The sequence below is a fragment of the Mesitornis unicolor genome, unplaced genomic scaffold (assembly GCF_000695765.1).
Source record: "Mesitornis unicolor isolate BGI_N332 unplaced genomic scaffold, ASM69576v1 scaffold29369, whole genome shotgun sequence".
NCBI classification, from domain to species: domain Eukaryota; kingdom Metazoa; phylum Chordata; class Aves; order Mesitornithiformes; family Mesitornithidae; genus Mesitornis; species Mesitornis unicolor.
In genome coordinates this window covers 1-25,956 of record NW_010205664.1, presented here as the reverse complement: position 1 = coordinate 25,956, position 25,956 = coordinate 1, and the positions used below count along the sequence as shown (strand labels likewise).

At 41.6% G+C, this 25,956-nt stretch overlaps 2 protein-coding genes across 2 annotated transcripts; one reads left to right on the top strand and one right to left on the bottom strand.

The window, feature by feature from the left end:
• The first annotated feature begins 398 nt into the window (after nt 1-398).
• On the top strand, nt 399-2,670 carry LGALS3 (lectin, galactoside-binding, soluble, 3). The gene is made up of 5 exons (XM_010191488.1): nt 399-416; nt 758-1,078; nt 1,294-1,382; nt 1,736-1,904; nt 2,515-2,670. Exons 1-5 carry the CDS (start codon nt 399-401, stop codon nt 2,668-2,670), a joined length of 753 nt encoding a protein of 250 aa, XP_010189790.1.
• Nucleotides 2,671-5,387: 2,717 nt separating this feature from the next.
• Nucleotides 5,388-23,159, bottom strand: DLGAP5 (discs, large (Drosophila) homolog-associated protein 5). The gene is made up of 18 exons (XM_010191490.1): nt 22,919-23,159; nt 21,409-21,617; nt 20,847-20,939; nt 19,535-19,619; nt 17,400-17,504; nt 16,228-16,298; nt 14,357-14,655; nt 13,830-13,951; nt 13,618-13,747; nt 13,157-13,242; nt 12,415-12,575; nt 11,249-11,341; nt 9,836-10,055; nt 8,475-8,724; nt 8,066-8,123; nt 6,543-6,708; nt 6,116-6,165; nt 5,388-5,510 (listed from the first exon to the last, which is right to left on the bottom strand). The coding sequence occupies exons 1-18, from the start codon at nt 23,157-23,159 to the stop codon at nt 5,388-5,390; spliced, it is 2,562 nt and encodes an 853-aa protein (XP_010189792.1).
• Nucleotides 23,160-25,956: the final 2,797 nt, after the last annotated feature.

Sequence of the window (25,956 nt, the reverse complement as noted above, 5' to 3'; positions counted from 1 at the left end):
GAAGGGCGGTTTTGCTGGAGGCAGAGGGAGCAGCTCACCCCCCTTGGTGAGCCCCTCTGGTTTATTTTTCTTTATAAAAAGTGTTGTGAGGCTGGGGTCGGTCTTCCTGGCTTCTGAGACCTGGCACAGGCATTTTCCGTGTAGCTCAAATGCAGGGGTCCACAGCGCCCCGTGGTTTTTGGAGGCCAGGGGTGCTCGCGTGGGCTGCGATGCTGCGCGGTGCTTCCCCGCCAGCAGAGAGCAAGACCTGGGTGAAAAACCCATGGGGACTTCCCAGTTTCCAGCCCTTTTTTGCTATAATCTGTAACTCTTCATTACAAATACAAATCTCTATGTTTTGGGATGGTGTGTACAGTAAAACTGACTTAAGCAACTTTTGTCTTTCCGTTTTAGGCAAAATGTCGGGCGGTTTCTCTGTAAGTATGGATTTCTTTAAACACAACACGAAGCGGGGGCTGTGGTTGTTGCCTTGACTTGAAGCAAGGCAGGGGTGGGAGCGCGGCATCGATGATCTGTGTAACTCCCCAAATCCGCTCCGGTTGCACTGGAACTTACTGGTTTCTGCTCCAGTTACACTGGAACTTACTGGTTTTCTGGAAACCTCAGCCCAGGCACTCAATCCCCCTCGGTGCTCAGGGGCCATTGAGCTCTTGCCCTTGGCGCCCACTGAAGGCCACGGCAGATGTTGGAGGACTCAAGGTGGCCCCAGGACCGGTGTCACCCACCTTAACCCCCCTCCTCTCCCTTCTGTCCCCAGTTATCCGATGCGTTGCCCGCCAACAACAACCCCAACCCCTCGGCGCCCCCGGCCCAAGGCTGGCCCTGGGGGATGCAGCCGCCGGCTCCTGGGGCATTCCCAGCCTACCCCGGCCCTCCTGGGACCTTTCCACCAGCGGCACCAGGGATGTATCCCGGAGTGCCGGGAGCGTACCCAGGAGGAGCAGGACCATACCCAGGAGCACCCGGAGCATTCCCTGCAGCGGCAGCAGGACCAGGGGCATATCCTGCCCCGGGACAGCCGCTCAGCGGCCCTGGATTTGGGACCCCTCATCCGCAGGGGGGACCGGCTCCTCCCATGGTAATCGTTTTATAATGGTTTCTGTGCCTTCAGTGCCTGATTTTGCTTGGTCCCGGGAGGGACACGGGGCTGGCTGTCCCCAGGGGGGTTGGCGTGGGTGGTCACTGTGTCATGGGGACGTCCCAGTGTGTTGTCACACTGTGACCCAGCCTGTGCATGAGAATTTGTCTTTCGACGTGCTTTTTTGCTAACACCAAATCCCCGTTGTCTCCCAGAAAGTCCCCTTCGAGCTGCCCCTGCAGGCAGGACTCGTCCCTCGGCTGCTCATAACCATCACGGGGACCGTCAACCCCAACGCAAACAGGTACCGGGGGTGTCCAGCACCACGGGCGGGGGGTTTCTGTGGGTGTCCTGGTTTAACTGGGATAGAATCGCAGTCAGTTTTCTGTTCAGGAAAGCTGCATTTCTGCAGAGACTACAGCACCAGATTTAGTGGAAACAAAGTTGGTCACTTTGGTTTAGTTTTCAGTGCTTACTGCTGGACAGAGCGGGGGGGGCTCAAATTTGCTTTCCATTCCTGAATAGCACTTGCCTGGTGTAAAATCAAATATCAGACAAAATAAGTGTGTAAATGCCATCTCATTGCCTATCAGGGTCTGTGTTTTGGGGCCCTGGGCTTTCATAGAAAAAGCAGCACATCCGTTATTGCCTTGGCAGGTTTTCTCTGGATTTCAAGAAAGGGAGCGACATTGCCTTCCACTTCAATCCCCGCTTCAGGGAAGACAACAAGAAAGTCATCGTCTGTAACTCCATGTTCGGGAGTAACTGGGGAAGGGAGGAGAGGACAGCTCCCAGGTTTCCGTTTGAAGCCGGAAAACCCTTCAAGGTAACAAAACCGCCCCCAAAACTCAGTCTTGTTGTGCTGCCATCGTTTGGTCAGGCTCAGTGACAAGGCTCACTGGAGACCTTGATGCTTTTGCATGGGAATCAGCTCCCAGAGGTGTTTTTGGGGCGGTTGCCCCATGTGCTTTCCTTGTCCAGGTCCTATAGCACCATAGCCCAACTCCAGCCTCCTCCTGCAGGTCTGGGTGCCCAGGGTGTAACTTCTCCCCACTTCTGTTATCCCCATTTATTATTAAATTCTTGTCTATGCTGTCACTCTGCAGCAGTTGTCAGGCAGGTTTCTATAAAGCATTTCCCCCAAAACCTCTGAACTCAGCTCTCGCTGTGCAAACCGTATGGTATCGCCTGAAAACGCGGTCATGGTCCTGAGGAGACAGAAGCTCTGGGGTAAAACAAGAAGGAGGAAGAGAACAGCAGTTTTGGAGAAGGTGGAGGTCACCGGGGTGAGAGTTGCCACGCCAGCTCATCCACGTGCCACCGGGCTGGCCGCAGCTGGCAGCAACCTTCAGCCAGCGCCAGCCTGCTCGAGCCTGCGGCTTAAAAACCTCTTCCTGAAACAAACCCGATGGATGTCTTCTGGGTTTTTCTTTCAGCTCCAGATCCTTTGCGAGGTGGATCACTTCAAGGTGGCGGTGAACGATGCTCACTTGCTGCAGTACAGCTTTCGGGAGAAGAAGCTGAACGAGATCACCAAGCTGTGCATTGCTGGGGACATCACCCTCACCAGCGTCGTGCCCACCATGATCTGACCGCGGTGGGCTGATGGTAATGCAAATCTAGCTCTCTTGATGTAGCTGTAACAGAAGTGCCTTCTTACATGAATACTTTGAGGTAATAAAACATACTTTCACAAGTAAAATTTGCTTTCAATAAGTTCTCAAAAGACACAAAACTCTCCAGCAAGCTGAGTTCAAATGTGGATGTATCTGAATTCTTGCTGGAGACAGGAGACCTTATTGCAGTCTTCCAGTTCCTGAAGGGGTCCTACAGGAAAGCTGGGGAGAGGCTTCTTACAAGGGTGGGTAGCGATAGAACAAAGCAGGGATGGTTTTAAACTGGAAAAGGGGAGATTTAGACTGGATATTAGGAAGAAATCCTTCCCTGTGAGGTGGTGAGGCCCTGGCCCAGGTTGCCCAGAGAAGCTGTGGATGCCCCCTCCCTGGCAGTGCCCAAGGCCAGGTTGGATGGGGCCTGGAGCAGCCTGGGCTGGTGGAGGTGTCCCTGCACAAGGAGGGGTTGGACCAGATGAGCTTTAAGGTCCCTTGAACCCAAACCGTGGTGTGATTCTAGCCAAGGCCAAGCGCAAGGTGGGGCAGCCCCAAGCACAAGTACAGGTTGGGTGGAGAATGAATTGAGGGCAGCACTGAGGAGGAGTTGGGGGGGTGTTAGTTGATAAGAAGCTCAACATGAGCCAGCAATGTGTGCTCACAGCACTGCAAACTGCATCCTGGGCTGCATCACAAGAAGTGTGGCCAGCAGGGTGAGGGAGGGGATTCTGCCCCTCTACTCTGCTCTCATGAGACCCCACCTGCAGTGCTGTGTCCAGTTCTGGGGCACCCAACATGAGGACATGGAGCTGTTGGAGCAGGTCCAGAGGAGGCCACAAAGATGCTCAGGAGGCTGGAACACCTCCACTATGAGGCCAGGCTGAGAGAGTTGGGGCTGTTCAGCCTGGAGAAGAGAAGGCTCTGGGGAGACCTTGGCTAGAAAAGTTACCCTTGTCCTTCATCTCAAAGGCCCATTCTGCCCCTTTGGTGGCCCAACTCAGTGTATTCTGAATGCACCTCCCTCCCAAGAGAGATTCAGTGTACCCACGTGTTATGGACTCCATGGAATGGGTCACGAGCCTTGCGCTCCTCTGCCCTTATCACTTCTGTGTGAGTCAGGACTGGTTTCAAGGGTGGGGAGGTTTATTGGCAAATTCACCTCATGAGTCAGGCTGGTTAAAAACAAAAAAAAGAAGTACATTCCCTTTGCTGTGAGTCATTCGAGTCGTGTCTGCAAAACAAGAACAGTGCAATAGCCACCACTGAACTGTTCAAGGATTTCTTTGGCATCTCATGCTCTTTTATAACAGTCATTTCACTTACACTGGAAGACACCAAAGTTACAAGCAGCAGAGCGTTGATATTTCCAACAGATGCAGTAGCCTAGATCAGCACACTGCTAACATCTGCTTAAATGTTTACTGTAAAATATTAAATATAATGTCAGAAATCCCTCATTACCACTCTCCCTTGTGGTGCTGATGACTGAGCAGAGCAGATGAGTCAATAACTGAAGTTTAGTAATGAAGAAAGTTGATACCGGCACAGTAACTCTAAGGCACATCAGCTTCCTCCATTTATTTCAGTACAAGCAGAACACAGCTTCCAGGTTATATTTTAAGTTGGATGAGCTCCTCCAGCTGCAGTGGCAATGCTTTCTGCAGAGGGATTTGAATTAGCTCGGAAATAAAGGCTGGTGGAAGAATGTGTGTATTACACTAAGGTCAGCATTTACAAGGAAGCAGTCAGGTATTTGTTAAAAATACAGCAACTGGAGGTACTCTACTACTCCAATATAGAATATATATACATACATAAAAGACACTCTTCTTATGCATAAATGTATTACAGTCCAGATAAGAGAAGCATGAGGAACAAGATGCAAGAAGAGGTGAACATGTCAAGTGTTCAGAGAAAGGTAAGAGTTTTCCACATTAAAAAGCAATGAGAGAATAGGGTTTCACTTGAAGGTACACAAGATACTCAACAGATAACTGCGTCCTTGAAGGAAATAATAATCAAGGCTTATTTTAATACTTCACCAGAAAAAGTTATTATCGGACTTTGAAATCCTTGTTCTGAGATTATGGAGCAACTGATGGTTAAACACCAGGAAGGCGCCCACAGGGAAGAGTGACACCCATCACATCCTGTCACAGCTGATCAGGCAGAGCTTTCACACACAGGATACGGGAGCACAAGGGTGCAGTGGTACCCTCACACCAGCAATTGGGGAGGAATCAGTGCTCTGGGGGAGGCAAGAGGCTGAGCTGTACCCCCAGGAAGTGCCTTCACACCCAAAATAGGGCGTGGGTACAGCAACTCTGATAGGCATCTTATAGCAGTAAGGAAAGTCAGGACAGAAAAGCTTAAAGATGAACAGTTTTACAACTTGAAGCAGACAGAAAATACATGAAATTCTACACAAATAAAAGTATTTCAAGTTGTAGTCAGAATACGCAATCATTGAACACAGCAAGTACAACCAGCAAACCACTTGCTACTAATACACAGCAATACTTACAGTGCACGAGGACTGCACAAGGAAACATTAAAAAATAGTAAAGTAAGTTCCACTGCAAAATAACTACAGATATTTATGCACTCGGAACAGTTCAAAGGTAAAAGACCATATTCCAGATATCCTCTGTGGTGTTTTTGTTAACATAATATACACATTTGGAATTTCAAGTCACTCTTCATTTTCCCCCAGAGGAAGAAAGGGGAGAAAACACAATCAGGTCAGCGAATGCTTCAGCTGCTGCAAGTGTCTGGGCTCTGCTCTTGACTGGAGTGAAGGGGAGCTCAGCATCCAGCATGGGCTGGGGGAGAAATCACAGTGTGGGTAAGTGTCTGAGGAAAACTGCACTGCAACGACCCGTGAAACAAGCTAGTGGCAAACTCTCCTGTCTCTGTGATTCATATTATAAAGAGGATTTTTCACGAGACCTAAGAAACTCTACACCCAAATGCTTTTAACAATTTGGAAGTGTTTGCACACCCGATTTCCCTGTTAAATCTCACTTTCAGCTTTAGAAGTTAAAGCTATAAGAAAAAAAAGAGATGGGACAGCCCTGAAAGACTTCGAGAGGAAAGCGGAGGAAAAAAGGCCAGGCCTTTCGTTACGTTAGTAAATGTTTACTAGGAAATACCCAAGTAGTACAATTTAAAGGAACAATCTGATAAGAATCAGACATTTGTCTGCTACAAATATATTGATTCATCTTACACTCATATGCAATAAAGAATCACAGCGTGAGCCCAAGCAGGGAGATGGGAAACGTGGCTTGTATTTATAAGTTATATGAATTGGCTTGATAACATTTTACAGAGTTTAATTTACTCTGTGCAGTAACTGATTCTGTAGGGAAGGTTCCCAGTGCTGTAACACGCAGACTGGCTTAGTCAAGCCTGAAGGTCAACTTACCACATCAAAAGGACTTCTGCCAGTGGGTGTTGAATCATTACATGAAGCATCTAAATAATAAGAATATTGGATTATTTTTTTTTATTTAAGTTAGTTTGACACTGCCAAAGCTGGAAAAGAAAAAGCAGCATCGTTTGCTAGATTTACTGAAAAGAAAATCAAAACCAACCCAGCCTTTTACATCAGGTTTCTCCTTCACGTATCACATGGAAACTTGACTGGAAAACCTGAGGGGTGCTGTTTGCTCGTGTGCAACACACGGGTCAGTCACACAAGCTGAAGTCGGTTTTGCTAACAGCTTGCAGAGATTAACCGAGCTCCAAAGACAGCGATTGCAAAAATATTTAGACTGCCATCAAATTTTAGAATAAACATGAGGACCCGGGAATACCGCACAAACCACACCAAGGAGCTCTAAGATCTGTACCTGTTTGATGTATTTTTGGTTCTCCAGACTGCACAACGTTGGGCTCTGTGCAGGTCTCCTCCGGACCACACATGACAACGTCTTGCCCTTGCTGGTCAGCAGCAGAGAGCTCCATCTCCTCCATGCCATCCATTGCTTTTAGTTCACTGCCAGAATTCTCCAGCACCTGAAAAACAGAAATTCTCACTGTTCCAAGCCCTCTGGGAGGCCAAGATGTCTGCAGCAGCTGGATTTGCTTCTCATCCAAAAGGAAAGCACCAGTGACATCAGGCAGGCATGAGGCAGCACCTATGGCACTAGGAAGCTTTCTTATTTTTCTGTTTTGTCTGCAATAAAAGGAATTCTGTCAGAGTTTGATGCAGAAAGCACGAAGGTGGAAGCGAGTTTACAGAAACCAGAATGTCCCTGGTACATCAAACCAATCCACACATCTGATCTCCACGTTTTATGGGCAATTCAGAAGGGACAGCATTTTAACCTTTATAAAGGACAGGCAGGACAAGGCTCACAGCTTAACACTGTGATCCATTTCACACAAACCATTTCCCAAATACCCTTGTAAGCTTGACAATCTCTTAGAGAGTATAAAGAAGATTTTGAACTTAAAAGTGGTAAAAACATTAGAAGGGTGTTCTCTATCACAGAATCACACAGAATCACAGAATCGCTCGGTTGGAAAAGCCCTCTGAGATCATCACGTCCAACCGCTCCTGTCTACCCCCTAAACCATATCCCCAAGTACCTCGTCTACCCGCTCTTTAAACACATCCAGGGATGGTGACTCCACCACCTCCCTGGGCAGCCTGTTCCAGCTTCTGACGACCCTCTCAGTAAAGAACTTCCTCCTTATCTCTAACCTGAACCTCCCTTGGCACAGCTTGGTGCCGTTTCCCCTTGTTCTATTCCCCATCACCTGGGAGAAGAGCCCAGCACCCACCTGTCTACAAGCTCCCTTGAGGCAGTTGGAGGTGGTGATGAGGTTCTCTAAGAAGACTTTACCTCAGGGAAAACCCTTTGGCAATACTGAAAGTTAAAGATTACTGCAGTTTCTCCCAGAGAGTGGCATCACCAACAGGGAATTTCTCATTTGAGAGGGAAAGGATTAAGTAAAAGGTGTAAGAACAAATTAGTAATCAAGATTTTTTAAAAAAATATATATACTACATAGATGAAAACAGAAAGGACTGCTGTAGCCATGCGTTAACAGGCACGTAGATCCAAGCATGAACAAACTAAGACGCTCTAGTACCAATGAAAAGTACTAAAGGATGTTCTTGTTCTGTATCACACAGCAGCCAACAGGATCTCCAAAAAAGAGCTCCCAAGGAGCTAGACAAAGTCCCCAAACTGCAGCAGTCCCTGTCTATGTCCATAGTGAGAAGGGAAAAGCACCAGCCTGAGGGATACAGAAGGTATCCTCTGATTTGATCAGAAATCCGTGTGTCTGGGGCTAATTTATTTATTTATTTTTTTTGCTAATAATAACATAATTAAAGCACATACATGAACTATGCATGACTTACCTTAGATCCCTCTGTTGTGCCAGCAACAGGACAGTGTTCTTCTGCAACTACAGAAACACTGAAAGGGAAACAAAAATGTTTTCATTCTTCTCAATCCTCCTCATTAATCAGCTTTTGTCTTACCCAACTGATTCTGCAATTTGTTCCACAGTTATGCTTGCTTGTTTGGCACTCATCAGCTGTATCACATTTTCTGGGCAAAAATATAAAATTCTAACCCAGCACTGAAAGTACATTTGGGCAAAGCTCTTTAATATTTGCTTGAGGGAAGGGAAAGACACAAGGAATTTGCAACGTCTAGGACTGCCAAATTGGAAGGTAACATTTAATGGGTATTGATATTAATTCTTTCACTTAGAACTATAACATCATAAACTGTGTACAAATAAAGAGTTGCCTTCACATCTACCTTTGTTCAAGAAAACCACCAGGGAGTTTTTCCAGTGGGGGAGCTTTTTCAGTGGGAAACTGGTGCATTTTCAAACTTTGTGCTGGGTGGAAGCCACTAAGCACGGGTGTTGCTTGTTTTGCTGCGGCATCCTCGGGGTCACAGAGAGCAGAAGTGACGCTCCGAAGCGAAGCTCTACTGGATGGTCTTGGAGTTGCCAGCTTTCCTGAAGCTCGCTGGGAAGATCTGCGAGATGTCTTGGAAAGCAAGCCTGGAAAAACGTATTTAATGTTTCGTTACTACAGCAATTCCCAAAACATGGAATTAACTGTTTAGGGTTTTTTATTTTTACTCTGGCTAGGAATAACTATTGTTTCCTGCTTGCTGAAATATCTTGTACAAATATTATATTGAAATCTTATATACACTGCAAGGAGAAATTGAAAAAAGTGACAAGAGTAGATCAGTAAGTTCCAAAACTACCCTAACTCCAGGTAAGCAATTTAGTAAGGACTATCCCTTCACACAGAACCTGAAATAATGAGACTTGCTGTTAGGAAGACAATGACAGCTTTCACCAGATGTTCAATTTCTATCCTTCACATTAGATCATTTTAATAGAATTGAAAAGGCACAGGTTCAGAATTGATTCTCTGCTAGAGCCTGCTCAAACCCAGGTGTTGCTCAGAGCTTTTCAGGAGGTCTCATGTACTAACAAGAGGCATGCAAAAAAATTGCTAGGGAATAAACTGGGAAATTCAAAGTCCACTTACGAACTAGAAATGGGAGAGAAGCAGAATGGCTCACAAATAGTCAAAGGTTACCAAAAATACTGCCTTCAGAAATTGCAATAAGATAGATACTGAAAATAAAGTCATATTTTGAGCAGATGCTAAAGCAACCCCTATTAAACAGCTTTTACAGCACACTGCAATTCTGTCACAACCTTGTTGAACATCGACACAGAGTACAGGTACTTTATTTGCAGCTTTGAAGACAGCACTGCAAGAGATTTAGTTCAAAACATCCCAATTCCTGTCTTAAAGAGACGATTAGCCTGCACCGACTGTGATGAACAGGTTCATCAGCTAAGTTTGGGAACGCACAGATTAAAACCTCGTTGTTAAACACATGCCGACAAAACATGAACCAGCCGCTTTTACCACTCTAAGCAGGGATTTCGTGTTGCCATAATCACTCAAATCAGTGTGCTCATACAGAACAGTTTACTTTGGATCCCTGACGTAATTAACCACCAGTTGAAATATTGCGTCCAGTACCAGAGTTGTATCCAGGATAAACAGTGCAATCCCTCTCCCAACGACATTCGTTAAACTCTTCAGTACTTTCAGGCACAGAAATCACGATTTAGCTTCACCCACCTGTAACAGTTTTCACAGGGCTTTCAATTCTGAAAAATCCCGCTTCAAAAACCACTTTTTCTACTTCTGGTAGCTTCTCCTTATCCGTACATTCAGCAGCTCCATCATGCTTCATTTTGTCCCTCATAGCTGCTTTTACAGCAGCAAGCCGGTTTCGGGCAGCAGCTCTCCCAGCCGCTCCCAGCTTTGGTTTAGACACTCCATTTGGAATAGTACTTTTCTGAAATTGTATGAAAGTTTGGGTCACATCTGGAAGCTTCAGATAGAAGCCATTGCACATGAACACCTGCACAGCTGCCAGCCACACGTAGAGATAGTAACAGGCAACGCATGTGCTGAAGACAAGGTCTCTGGTTCATCTCCCAAATGCCTTGGATTGCCATTCGGCGATTAAAGGTAGCTTGTGATGACCATATTAAGGTTTTTTCATGTGGAGTCCACAGTTCAGAAATACTCAGTACAACTCTTTTTCCTAACAAATCCAGTTACCATTTCTGAAAACAGTGGGATGCAGGGACTCCTAGTGGCAGGGAGACAGAGCGACTGCAGGACAGACAGTGAAGTCTCTCCTGGCACTCAACTTTTCACAGAAAGGTTTGTGTCTTGTACCATCTGTAGAGTTCTGACATTTATGGTCAGCTCAGACCACATTCCCTCCAGTTCCCTGTGCCTGGAGTTTCTTACCGTCCTTCGTATTGTTTTTATGGTCAGTTGAGCAGTCTCAAGCAACTGGATTGGGTTTTGGCTTATGACTTGACATTCAATCATTAGAAGCAATTATATATTCCAAACCAAAGAGTAGATAAAAAAACCTTACAATAAAGCCTATTTTGCAACAAGTAATAACCTATTTCTGGATAGTCTCAGATCCATTTATGCTTAGAGAATTAGTAGTTTAGTGCTACCCACAGTGCTGTCTTAATGGGACACCATTATAATTTAGCACTCAGCTCAAAACTGGCAGTTGCTGTCAAATTCCTGTGTGGTTTCCCTTTCCGTTGCATCAGTGCAACACCAGTGGCCCAGAGAAAGTGCTCTGCGTCCAAAGGGTCAATTTCTACTCTAAACTTAACAGACTTACCTTACTAGCAAAGAGTCCAAACGACCCCAGAAGAGTAATTGTTAATTCTTAGTTCTAATTTTCCTAGCCAAAAGAGGGAACTAACATTGCAAACAAGAACCAATGCAAGCGCACTTGGGTGATGCGAGGGAGAAGGGTGCTCCTTGAGAGGAATTTCACTGAGTTTTTCAACTTTAACATCTAAAGAAGCCAGCTGAGTAGGGCTTCAGAAGGAACTTCCATTTAAGAAGAGTATTCATTACTGCAATAGCAGCTTACTAGTTATTTTGGATGTCTCAACACATTGTCGCATCTTGATGCTTTTAGGAAACACATTTTAGGGCTATTCATACCTTGACAATTGCTTTGCTTGGCACATCAAGTGGTTGCCACTCATTGTCTTGAAGCTTCTTCAGATGATCAAATTTTTTATTCACATCTTCGATCTATTGGAAAGCCCAGAAAAGTTCAGGTTTAATCCTCACGACTTCTCAGATTCACAGTAGAACAGCGTTTCATAAAATCAAGTAACAAATTTAAGCACAGTTATGCATTTAGGTTCTTCAACTGATTTTAAGTATGAAACAGGCCTTGGCCTCCTCAGGCTCTGCAATGGAGTCACTTGGCCACACAAGGCTTGTGTACAGCACAGCAGTCACTGAGGTGACAAGTCCTTTATGTCCTTCCTGAAACTCAGAGTACACAAACAAAAAAAAACCTAAATCAAAAGGGACAGAGCTGGCAATTCTGTGACACCAAGTTTATCTGAGGGAAAAGGATGCTCAGGAGAAACTTGAGCTGCTCCCAGGTACACAGCAGGCGTAGGCAAACCATGTCTTTCATGTTGCTGGTTCTAACAAAGCTCTCCTCAAATATCTCTGACAAAACAGATCAAGCCCTTACACTTTCTGGAAGGAATTCAAGACCTATGACTAGGACCTTAAAAATAAATCCATCTTTGCATTTAATTTAGCCAGTCACGAGTTCCTCTGTTGAATGCTGACTTACAAATGCTGTCAAGAGCTATTTTGATCTTTTAGAATATCATACTTCATTCTGAAATCAATGGAAACATCGGAGAAAGAGAGATGAATGTTTTCTACCACCTAAGCTCACCCCTAAATAAGGTCACTGTAGTTTCTGCATTATTCTCATACAGAAGCACAGAAATCCTACTTTTCAGGTGACCTCCAGGAATTTTCCAGGTAGACATCATGATTGTATCCTCCCTCCAAACCAGAATGAGACTGGCCTACACACCTTCATTCCAGATAAAAACAAAATACAGAGGCCACAAAACAACAGATGAACAGGTCCATGAACGATAAATTATAGTATACCAACTGGTACTATTCACTGTCAGAAAGTCTTGAACAGGGATCTGTGTTTTTAATATATATATTGAAAAAAAAATCAGAATCTGAATATTCAAAAAACCAAAAGACTATTTTCAACCCATTGCTTGTAAATAACCCTGTTGATTTTATTCTATAATGCAAGTTAACGTGCAAGTACATACCTGAAAATTAACCATGTCCCAAAATCCATCTAAGTCTGCACATGTCGTTTCCTTTTCACCCCGTTTAAACTCACAGTTATCCACCAGGCTTTCAAACTGTTTAAACCTTTCTGCTATAAGCAGTCTTGTCTGACCAACTGTGGTGCGAATCAGATCTTTAGCTGTTAGCAACAGGAAAACAAAGTAAATACATCTTGAAACAATCCATCATTTCACAATTGTTTTAAGTAAGTATTTGAGGAGTCTAGAATTTGTTTGAACTACATTCATCTATTGCAGACTTGCAGTACAATTCAGACTAAGCACACCTGCTTTAACTTGCTTCTTTCAAAAAACATTGCTGTCTCTGTAAGTCTGTAAGATAAGCATTTACAAGCCATCTTATTTTCCCAGATAAGGACACAGTCTACGTTAAAACCTAACTTTACTCTTAAAAAGTCAGATTAGTTAAAATTCATACATTTAAATGCAATTAAAACTAATAAGAGAAAAACTGTATCGATAGGCACTTCGTTCACTCTAGTGTCAACCACTGTCAAGTACCACATGTAAGTTTTAGTATTTGTAGAGATAAAGTATGCCTTTTTGTCTTGAGGCAGATAAAACGCTAAACTTTACCTAACACAAGTTGTACTAAGTGCTGTAGACCATGCTATTTTGCAAATACAGACACATGTATTTCCCTCTGTCCCCTTCAGTTACTGTAACACCCCTTCCAGTGCCTATTACTGTTTAATCTTACCATCCTCTGGAATGTCCAACTCCATTTTTCCATCCCACTGAAGGCACTGAGACATCAGCTTCTCTGTCTCAGACTGCAGAATATTCCTAAAAATAAAGGGAGAGGAAAAAAAAGGGGGTTTTGGAGAATGTTCTAACTGCTGTCACTGCTTGTGGCTGTTAATGGTTTCTGTGCTTTTGCTCTCAGAGAAGCTCCACTGCCTTCGAGCAGAAGCCATTACTGTTTTAATTTGCTGACTAGTTGAGATGCAATTTCTTTCCTACTGTGTACTTTTCTATTGCGCTCCACAGGACAAGATATTAGTCTCCAGAATTTTATATTCTTTACTTGCACTAATACAAAAGGGAAGACAGGACTGTGTGCTCACTCAGGTCACTGCTGACAGATACCAACCACCGTTAGCTCATCCTTACCCACGTGAAGGATCTCAGAACAGGGAAGTGAAACAAATGAACACAAACCTGAAATAGGGCACATCATGCTCCTGCTCTCTTATATCAACTGACTTCATTTCAAGCGCTGTTGTATCTACAGAGACAGGAATTGTTTCCTCTGATGTCTGAATGGACATTTTCTCATCTGATTCACTTGCTGGAAAATATGAAAGGCCTGTGTTCAGAATCTGGTGAAAACTAAAAACAGCACAACCACAAACTAAATGTGAACTCCCTACCTTTTTCTTCTTTCAGACTTGCAGTGATTTGCTGTTCTTGAATGCTTATGTCAGCAGGTGAAACATGAGTTTTTAAATTAGACTCTTGTTCCTTAGTTTCACTGGATTTTTCAATTATATTACTGGAAACAAACAAAAAGTACAGAGTTAAAGACACGTTGAGAAACTGGTGTCAAATACAACCAAATACACAAAAATGCACAATTTAGAAGGCAGTTCTACACACAGCCCTAGAGAACTCAAGAAAATACTAATAACATGAATAAATCTGTGCAGGGATATACATACAGCACAGTCTCAAATATATGTAACTGCTCTACTTCTAAGACAGACAGAACTGTGGATTATATTGCTTTCTTTGGTGTCATATCAAGTCCACATTTAAGCAAAGATAGCAACCATGATGATCAGATGTTTCAGCAGAACAACAGTTCACTGCACGGGGAATCTCTCTATAGAAAGATGTTTTCTCTATTATCACAGAGAGGTTCACTTGCATTTCAGACCATTAGAAGAAAGAATCTTACACTGGAGAAGTCGAAAAATCCCAGAAGGCATTAGGTGTCAAAAAGGCATTTGCCCTAGAAGGAGTCATGGGCGTAACCTTGTAGGTTGCTAATCCATTTAATGGCTGAAACACAAAGTTTTGAGGAGCAAAAGAGCGTGTTCTGGGTCTCCCTGGAACAGAATCAGTTTTGTTTTCGGCTGCGGTGTGTTCCTGTTGAAGTTCTGCTGTCGCTGAATGTTCAAAATCATCAGCAGAATCCTTCACTGCTGGATCCAGTTGGGCATTTTTATCCACTTCATGTTTTGATGAAGGAATTACCTGTAACAGCACAAGTAGACAAAGCAAACACTACGTTATCAAATCAATGAAGTGTTTACTGCAGCCATGGGCTGAATTATGACGTGACTGACTGAAAGCCATCGGGAAGGGAGCAGTTTCAGCTAAGTTGCTTTCTACAGTTGCACATGTGTACAGAAGTCATGATTTACCAATAGGCTCAACCGGTTTTGACACCTGCAAATCATTCTAGCAACACTTCACTATGAGGAATGCAACAACCCACTGAAGGGGCTAAAGCAGCAGAACACCTCACCTAACAAAAAAAGTAATTAAAATTAGCAAACGCTTACTCTCACTGCTAGAAAAAATGCTTTAAGGTGATAAGCTCCTCAAGAGCAGAATGACTGGCTCCAAATCCAACTGGGCCTGTTGAATAATCCCAGTTTATACACATGCTCTAATCCAAAGAGTGAAGAACAAGATAAATAAGCTGATACCTAAGGAATGTAGCCCAAGACAAGGAGAATACAAGTGCAGTTATGTCATTTAAAGAGGAGAAAGTTAATTAATATGTTGAGTCCACATTCCTATGAGATGAGTGACTAGATACATGTTCTGGGGGACTTTGAGATACCTATATTGAGGTATTGTTACCTCAAACCAGCCTAAAGAGCTTAGATTGTTTTTCCAGAAATATGCATCTTCAATCCGTTGAAAGTCTTGTTATACTCTAGATATCCCTGCTTGGAATGTAAGCCTTGAATTCAACTTTCAACACACTTCTCGTAAAGAGATGACTGAGGTTACAGCAAGAGTTTACCAGCAGGCAGCACAAAGCAAGTCTTGCCAGTGAAGAGGTACTTATCTTCATAAAGGTGTAACTACTTCTTACCCCTTGTCAGTGTTTGTGCATGATTGCACCAAGACAATACCAGAGCACAGCTGCAGTTATGGAGACAGGGACGGAGATGGGAGGCACAAGGTGAGAGAGAATGGTGGAGGGCAAAGGAGGAGAGAAATCATTGATAGTGCTCGCACAGGAATGTCAGCACATGAACTCATATGGGAATTATTTGGGAATCTGGGTTGGAGGGCTATGGTGAATTCATATCCTCCTGTCTCTATGTAGGAGTAGAAAAGCTTTGTTACAGCAGTGACACTGAGAACCACAATGACTGCCTTTAATTGTGATAAATTGCATCTACCTTGCAGAGAATAACATTTCCAGCTTTATTTCTTGGTGGTTCAAAACCTAAAAATGCATTAATTTCTTAGCCTTTAGAGTCTCTAAGTAGGATACATTCAGAGTATGTCTACTTTTTTCTGCTAGCTAAACATCAGACATGACATATATCACATACGAACGTCCTATTTGAAATCATTCTCCAGATCTTAATTAGTAATCAAGTCTTCCATATAAGCAAAGCAAGTTTGATCTTAATTTTTAAAATATGGCAATATAAAGACATAAAACTTCATCCTGAAATCTAGTTATTAGTGAACTTATTACTTATGTGCTTGAACACAACTATATTTGAGCTACACTACACTTTGTTACTGGCTCTTAAATCAGTTTCATTGCTTTTCAGTTTCAAATATTAAATGACCTACCTCCTTGATGTCAGGTTTGACTGCTTGTTTCTGCTTTCCTGCATTCACTGTCTTTCTCTGGGACTGGTTACCTAGAATGAGAGAAACTCCTAACAGTCAAAAAGGCATCTGATTAAGACAATCTTTCACTGCAAGATTTCTATACAAGTCCAGTGGTTAAAGACAGAGAGAAACCATTTTGTTTCTTGAATGGGAGGTGGCTAGAGGGCAGACACCTAATTGCAAAAGTTCGTTCAAAAGAAAATCTGGCCTGGGATTTAATTGCCAGTTAAGAGATGTATCAACAGGAAAGGAAAACGGATTCATTAAGTCATCAGTCTTCAGATGTTGTCATATACTAAAAATAAAAGCCATCTTATTTCCTTAAAGGTTGAAGAGATTGTGTCAAGTCCATTTGAGTTCAGATTTTTAATTTCTATATGGCACAGGATTTCTGTTGGTGAATTGTACATGATAAACAAAAAGCTGTGCTTTCAGCCTAAGTCTTAACTTCTGTCCTATATAACACAAGGGAACCTGCAAAACATCCTGGAGAATTTCTTGTGAATAAGGATATATACTAAAAATTTTCCCTTCAGACAAGAGAAATTCCAGACCTGAAGACCATAAGCTGTCATCTCTTTCAGACATTTCCATTCCTCATCACAGACTTAATATTCATATGTCCTTAAACAGCGATACACCAAACTGGCAAACCTTTACCAGTTCTGGTTTTTGTTCTTTCAGTTTATAATTACCATATGGCTACTGATGGGTTTTATGGGAAACTGTCCAATGTTGGTTTCAACATCCTGATATAAATATTGTAACAGAGTTCCAGATGAGAGTCTAAGTGACAGAGTATTTACTCCTTTCTTACATGACAATCTGGCATCATTTCATACAGTCTATTCAAAGGAGACAGCTACACAGCAGAACATAGCGCGCAAAGACAGTTCAAGCTGATATGTTTCTGTACAGAATGAGTGCCTGAGATACAAGCAAGATCCTAAAGACAGAGCTGTCTTAGTATATCACTTGACAATGAGTCTAACAGCAGCATATAAATGTATGTATGTTGTTTCCATTGCTTGCTCATCCAGTAGTAGGTGGCATTTCTTCACAGCACACTATTCCAGATACGTATCAGGCTTGAGCAACACAGGCAGGACTACATCCACTGCCTAACTTACCAGTAGTAGCAGCGGTAGCTGTTGTTTTCAGCATCTGCTTAGCTGCAGAGGCGGCTGCTCTGGTGATTCTTACATTTGAGGTTGTCTGGACTGCAGTCTGCAACACTGTAAGAAAAGTTAATTCCAGAGATTTCAAAGCTTAATGAGAAGCTGCATTCAAGTAATATAACCAAAAGTTTACGTTTTGTAGAAATCAGAAAGTGCACTGGCAATTACTAGTTGCATTAGTTTGCCAGAATCAACAAGGGTTTGGGTGTTTTTGGTCAGTTCAGTGCGGGCAGTGCTAAACATGGACAGCACAGCTCAGCCTTGGCATTAAGGCAACGCTCTTAAGGATCCTGTCTGGAGATGGTTTTGCTGTGCATCAAGGTACCAGTGTGCTAGATGCCATGTACTAAGATTAAGGAACCCTTCTCCAAATCTTCCCTGCAATCAGTCAACATCATCTCCATTTTACCGATGAAGCTTTCTAGAGTAATAACTTGCCATGGTTGTTTGCACAGCTGGCATATATACATTACATATCTGTATAATAAAGTGATGCCCTGGTCATTATATGAAAGTATTCTAAGGTTTAAATTTACTGTAATCTAATAAAATATTCTTAAAATTGAGATGAATTTAAACTGACATTATAAAATACGACACTGTATTATTACTCATCTTAATAATCTTCATCTTTGTATTTTGGTACTGGTTTTAATTTCCGTAAAAAAAATGAATTCTCCTGCACAAAAATATTTAACAGGAGCTCTTTACTTCATACTCTCCCTTTCTATATCTGTCTGAAATCTAGTATCCACACTTAGTTACAGTTAAGGCCTTTTCTGTTTTAATGTCATTGTAGCTTTCACAGAATTGCAGCTTGACAAGTTGGGAAAAAGTTACTAGATAAATATAGCATTTGATTTATCTAATTATTCACTTCCCTAACATTTTATACCAGTGTTTAAATACATGCAACATATGTTCTTGATTCAGCAAAAAGCATTATCAAGGCCAGTGGATGATGATTCAAGGAAAAAAAAGTTTTGTTCTAGCAAACACTGATAACAGATCTTCATTCATTGAAGGCATGTCTGAAATTTATTTAAATAAAGGTTTGCTGCTTGCTGATTTAATTAAGTCAGCCACGCGAGAGTAGTTTTACTCTGAATTACTGAATATCTTGCATTAACATCTGTATTCCACATGACTTAGCCTTATCTACTTAGGGCACATACATCACTCTGCTATCAGGAAGAATTTCTAATCAAAGGTATTCTACTCCCTTTAACAAAGGTGGCATGGGTTGTGGGTTTTGTTTTCTTAAGAAACGTATGTACTTGTCACATAGAAAGTCTAATAACTAGAGAGATACAGAAGGAGCTGTTGTAAAATATGAGAACATAAGATTGTACTTGTCATTTATTAAAGAAGATAAACATATATTGCCTCAGCTGCATTAGGACCTAGAACTTCTGATCCACATCTCCAACGTTTCACACATTTACCAATGTGCTTTACCAGAAGGCTTTCCTTTTCCAAACCTTTCTCAATGCCAAGTTACACAGTTAACATTTAGAGACCACAGACAGTAGCATATCTGCTGATCAACAGAAGATGTCACTGAAAATATTTACAGCTGATTCAATCAGCTCTTTTCCAGGTCAACCACAATACCAAGGAAACTTTCACTTCTATCAGCTATTCATCTTTCCAGGTGAGGTCACTGCTCTTCTGCAAAGGCAGCAGGTGCTACATCTGATATTCTTAAAGACAAACAAGAAGCTCTGCACAGCTCCAAATGCTGAAGCAGTAGCCATGCAGTTCTGCCTACTGATCTTTTCCTTTTCCCTTTCCTGGGGTGAATAATCAGTAACCAGGATGGCATTAAGGATCCTACACCCCATTTTCCCAGCCTATAGAGACAAGTAGATGCAATACCTAAAGCCACACACTTGCTAGTCTGCCAGCTGCTGCCCTTGCCATAGTAGGTACAAATGGTTGTCATAAAAACTCAATTGCTACACCCAAAAGTGTACTAGGGATGTCTTTCTTGCCCTCGCTTTTACAATGCCACAACTATTGAGTCAGAAAAATAAAACAGCAGGGTCCTTTCAGATTCAGCTGTAGGGATCATTCTACTTTCATACCTTTCTCTTTGTCAGCTGCTTTGTCCGTACTCGTCTGCTTACGTCCTGCCTGTGTAGGGCGCACACTATTCCCAGTGGTGCGGACCTACAAGAGAAGATTGGTTTTTGTGAAGCATCACATTTCCAGAAATGTAGTAGCCTAAATTCTTTCATCTATCATAAGTTCCAGTAAAATAAATGGTCAAGTAATTTGGCACAAAAGGATTTAAAGACAAATTAAGGATAAATAAAATAGCTCATTTTAGATGTGTTGACATGACATGTTTTGCATGTTATGCAAAATTAAAGAATTTGTCAGAAAAAATAAAGAAAAATAATAAAGTTTCGGTTTACTATGAAATTAGGTGCCAATTAATGTCTTAGTACGTATTAGATGCTTTAAAAAATAGTTTTCAAAATAAAAATCAATGTTAACTCAGTCATCCCTTTGCAAGGTTACAGCTGGAAATCCTTCAAATGTGCTGAAGTTCTGTATGGCAAGACTGATAGATTCAAATTATAGCTTCTTTTACAGATTACTGCTGGTAAAATTCCTCAAAACTCCCTACTTTTGAAACATGAGTAATACCAGAAGCGACTGCCAAGAGTCACAGTAAAAACATGCCAACATTGAAGTGATTTTGACTCTGACTGCTGTTCTGAGCAGTGAAGATTAATCACAGGTGATACCTGCAGTAATTGCCTCTCAACAAAATACATCTCAATTTACAAGGCTTTGAGGAAAAATTAGACAGAAATTTGCACAAATGCCATATATTGATTCTGATTTTTAGCCACGGGTTTTACCCATTTATAATGCTGAGTATAGTACGGAAAACACACAGCAAAAAGCCTCTTGCTGATAAAACTCCCCAACAAAATAAACCAGACAGCTCCATGCCTGGCATGTGGAAAATAGTAAATTCAGCAGTGGTAGTCTTCAATACATTAATGTAAGATTAAACGTTTCGATTTTTCAAAAACAAATGTAATTTCAACTTTTTGAAGTTAAGATGTCAAATTAGCAAAACCCACAGTATTTCAACAGTTCTGTGTAACAGATCTGTCACTGCAGAGACTCCAAGAATTCAAACTAATATCAGAGCTGGGCTAACTCAATCCTTCATCTTTAAGCAGGTAGATAAACAGTGCATTCTATCAACTTGCTGAAAGCTTTTCTGACCTAATTTGTCTTTTTTCACCAGGAAAACCTCCTTAGAGACAGCACTCAACATGTAAGCATACAACTCTGAGTTATGGTCTGGAGAACAATTGCATCCTTCTCTCTAAATTTATTTGCTGAAGTTTATATAAAAAAAAACCAAACCCGAACCGTGGTGTGCTTGGATGCAGTTGGTATCACAGTTTTCTCTTCTTGGTTCTTGGCCTTTGATCGAGTAATCCTCCCAGAGAAAGCAGGAGTTGCCTAGAAACATCCCCAAGGAAACAAGAGTTAACATACTCCTCTCCTGCCATCTCTGTTACAGTAGGCAAGAAACCTAGGTGTGAAAAGCAACGTGCCCATGCACTCAGGAGTCAAAATGGGTCCAGTGTGTAATCTGAAAAACTTTCAGAGTCAGAGGACTAAATAGGAACAATTACCAGTTCTAAAATAACTTAGCTGTTTCATTTGTGGATCAGCCATTCCAGTTTTTGAACCTAGAACACAGTCATAAATACAAAAATCAACGTATCACTTGTGCTACTTCTTGCTTTGTATTAAAATACTGAGCCAAAATACTCCCTGATTGATCCTTATTATTAAAAAAAGTATAAGGTATGTACAAAATAAACTGGTTATTTTGTGTAACATACACAATTTTGTATACAAATAGAAAATGTAATATCATATACTACATATACTTAATTTAGATATCTAACATTATTATTATTACCTGCTCTCTTGGCTTCACTATTACAGGATCTTCAGACACACGTGAAAGAAATCCAGGCGCGGCTGGTCTATATAGCCCAACTTTGAACACACCCTTCTTTGCTTTCTCTCTTTGCTCTTTCAGTTTTCGAAGTTCCTTCTCTTCTTTATAGCGCTGTAGCATTTCTTTGCGCTCGTTAATCCTCTTTGTGGCTGCATTTGTAGATTGCTCTGAAGAAAAAGATAGGAGATAGACACGTTACAAAATATTGAAGGTACTTTTCAGTCAACAATATGCAAGTCAGAAAACTTCAGAAAAGTTTTCCAAGAGAGAAGAGGAACATACTAAGGCAAAGAGCAGAAGACTGTCTGGAACCTGTGCCTGCAAGTTTCAATTAAAGTCCTACAACGCACATACATCTGACCTATTAGCTTGCCTGTTTTAAGTCTTCCCACTAAAAGGGTTTTCAATAGTAAATTTCAACTTGCCAATGAACCTCCCCAAATCTGCACCTGAAGCACACTGTAAATTCATATCCTTTTTACAGTGTACAGGCTGTTCCTGCAAGGTTACTAGGATTAAAGTTAACACTTCAGCTACTTAGTTTATTTGTACTAGTTTCTCTATTCAAACACTTGCAACGTCATTGAAAGCAGAAGTTTAGGTTGGCTTTAGATACCAAAGTCTGCCTCAGGCTGAGAATAAATGAGGCAGAAGTTATACGAAAGAATAAAACCTTGTTATTAAGGTTTTGTTCTTTCATATATGATGCCAAACTTGAATTACATGTCCATGAAAAATTAATAGGTTAAAATTCATTGAAGATAATCAAGATAGCAATTTCTTAATTTTCATATTTGACAGGATTACACAGGGATTGCACTCCTTCCCCCAATAGTGTTCCACTACCAAAATACTGAAGATGAAAATATTTCTAAAGAAATCTGTTAACATTTTTAAAGATTAACTGAATTCCTTAGACCATAAGCACCCAGGAGAGCCAGAGAGCCAGAATTCAGTACGTATGCAGGCCCTATTTTCTGGGAGGAAAGATAAGCTGTCAAAAACTAGCAATTTTTAAAAGAAAATTATACCATGTGTTTACCCATTTATATGTATCCAATTATAACATACAATTTCCCATTTCTAAGCACGCTTTAATCACATAACAGACACCAGTTATGTTGGATGAGATTTCAGATCAGGGTTTTTCATTTCTGAATGACAAAGCAATCGTTAAGAGACCTCCCATTGAATATTAATAGCAAAATGCATTCTTCCTTTAGCTGCTACAGACAAATTAGAGTAAAGCCTCATTCATACCCCAGGAGCAGCGAGAAGGATAAAGCTGTATTAAGACTTTATTTTCTTAACAGTTAGAAGAACTGGTAGGAATTCTGTTTTAAATCTTAAAACCTTTCCTTCAAATGAAAACGTCGGCTACAATTGGGCTCCTGTGATAATGTTACTAAATCTACTTAAAGACAGTTTAAACAATTTTAAAAGAGCTTTATAACAAGTCTTTCCTTACTCTGCTTTACACTGCTGTTCTCTTGAGAGCACACTTCATTTGTCTCATTTAATTGAGAAATTCCTCTCTCTTTCAAGGGCTGAACATTGACATCTGCCAATCCAAACCGCCTGCCCTTTTCAAACAACTTGTGCCTGTTCTCCTTCTGAAGCATTGATTTTCTCCGCGCGACTTTTGTTCTGAGGGCTTCTGTACTCAAATCCTTCTTGTACCGACCGGCAAACTGGGAGGCAGCCTCCATCTCGATGAACCTAGACAAAAATGACAATGATTAGGAAAAAAAGCTGTCATGTTTTGTTTAGCCCTTTTCCTTAAAGTTTGCACGCTACGAACAAAGAAAGCCCTAAGTTCTTAGTTTCTGTACATGAGAAAGCAAATTATAATTTCAGCAACGACTCTTGGTTATTTCCCTTCATTTTATGCATTCAAGGGGCTGGTTTGTGAAGCGGTCAACACGTTTGGCACAGAATTACTTTGCGACACTGTGTCACTGCCAGGGATTGTCCCACCGCTCTGTTTTCAACCCAGATGTTTTTTATGTTAAGGAGAGCAGCAACTAAATGACAACATTGTAGGACAATACTTGGAAGCCATGTTCCCACTGAGCATTTAGATTATACCCTATCTGATGGCAAGGTATTTTTGTCATGCATTAGAGTCCTTGGCACCACTTCCCAACAGCTTCCAGGATGCAACTGCAATACAATAGTGTTTATTTCAAGCAGGATTTCTCCCTACTTTTTTTAACCTGAGGAAGACTTGATACAAATGTTGGTCCATGCTCTGCTAACAGCAGTGTAAAATGCTCCATCCCCTGTACCCCACTGAAGCCTGTCTTGTTGAGAGCTTTTATTCTTTCTTTGTGGAGAGAGGCCAGGCCCTCCTCTGCCACCTGTCTTTTAGAAATCTCATCTTCGATTCCTTATAGAAAGCAGCTTTACAGTAAGGAGGGTGATAGAGCTAAACTAAATAGCCAACTGTTACTCACCGACCAGTAAATTGGTCATTTACAGAGGTTCTTAATTGCAAGAAAGTAAGCTTTGATCAAGTTAAAGGAATGATCAATGAACCAGACTGAAAAGATCAGCCTTGACTATGGGTGTATAGGATTTTCTAAAGTCGATCCTCCTCCCTTCCATTTGCCACCAGTATCTCAAGCCAAAAACACCACCACCAACCTGAAAAACCCCAATGCCAGAAGAGTACGAAAATAAACAGAAAGAGTACAGAAATAAACAACAATGCACTCTTAAACCCTATATAATTATGGAAAAAGCAAGCAAGGATTGAATCTGACTACTGTAAGAAGGAATATGAACAAAGTCTGTTCAGGTACCATCAGGGCTGGCAGTGGCAGCTCCTTGTGCCCCAGTTCACGACTGTGTTCATGTACTGAGTAGCTTGCACAGAACCAACCATACCTGCACAACCATCTGGAAGTGCTTGGAATAGATACCAGGGATAACACGAGTGAGAAATCTAAATGGGTGCATTTCGCTGTTTTTTTTCCCAGTACGTTCAGTGCTGCAGGAGAGCAAAGTGGTCAGTGGAAATGTAAATGAGTAAATAGGAATAAAAAGCAAAATTCAGCTTAAAGCACTCAAATTAGAGACTGGATCTCTTCCACGTAGTCATGGAAGAGCTGGTGCATGTCAGTGGCACCTGATTTGTGAACACCTCACCTTCCAGCTTCCAGAAATTGATTAAAGATGCCAGTTAATTAATGATTGCAAATGACCAGATTAACTCTACTGCAGTTCACAGGTCATATTCATTTTGCTTTACATGTAGAGCGATTAAGGAAGGTTAATTCTTGAACATCTTCAATAATCATCTCTTAATGGATCTTGTTAGTAATTCTCATGCTATTACAGAAAGCCATGAAGAAAACAATTAATGGGAATATATCTCTACTATCTACCTCCTAGAAAAAGCAGGCTTTTTCAGTGGGTGAGAACCATTCCTAAAAGCAGCAGCTGGCATCAAGTCTCTGCACTCATCCTTTGTGGACAAATTCCCTAAATTTACACTCTTTAGGTACAGCAACAGTCCTTTCAGAATGCAAGCACAACCTTTTATTCAGTGCCTTGATGGAAGGTAATATATCCTATATCCACAGATTACACATTGTTATTTATCAGGCAAACTGACAGAAAGCTGCATTTGCCTTAAATTAATAAATATTTAACACATTTAAAGGATTTTTATGCTCTACCTTCTACTTTGAACAATATTTTCCTAGTTATTGCAGTGTAAGGCCACTTAAGGCCTTCTCTCATGAATAAGACTCAAGAGCAAGTGATCTACCTTTCAGTAAATAATCCTGCAGGAGAATTAAACTGAAACTTGAAGAAGGCAAGTATAACATAAACGGAAGTACAGTGTCCCACAGAAGTATTATCAACTCACATCCCAGGTCATCAAAAGCAATGCAAGAGACCACCCATGATCTCTCTGGGCTCATTAAAAATATATGGCATGCTCAATGTCCTAAACATCTCTTTAGGACAAAATTATCTCTATTTTTCTTTCCAGGATATGGTTTCTGAGTAGTAACCTGAGAAAGAAGGCTCCTTGCCCAAACAGAAGTCTAGAAGAGTAATTGGAACTTAAATGGGCACAAATTCAAGTCAAGACTCATAGCAGGAAAGGGACAAAGAGCTTTTACAAAAGAAAAGATTTGTGACTGGCTAGTATATACTACAAAAATAAAAGGTGAAAGCTTAGAGGATTGATTATTCACAATTAGCTTTTAAAAAAAAAGAGGGAAAAGAACCACTTTTTACCAGCAACACCACAAGAACCAAAGAAGTAAAACAAATAAGGAAAACAAGCATTTTTAGCCTGAACAGTGACACAATCGAGCAGGAAGCACAAACATCACTATTTTAAAGCAGGAATCCGCAAGTTCAGGGACTGAGTAAGGCCCAGACCTAACGATTTCGAGACGGGGCCACGGGGACCACGAACAGCTGAGCCCCATCGCTCAGTGCCCTGGTCCCACGGCGGCTCTAAAGGGTCGCACAGGCCCGACCCCC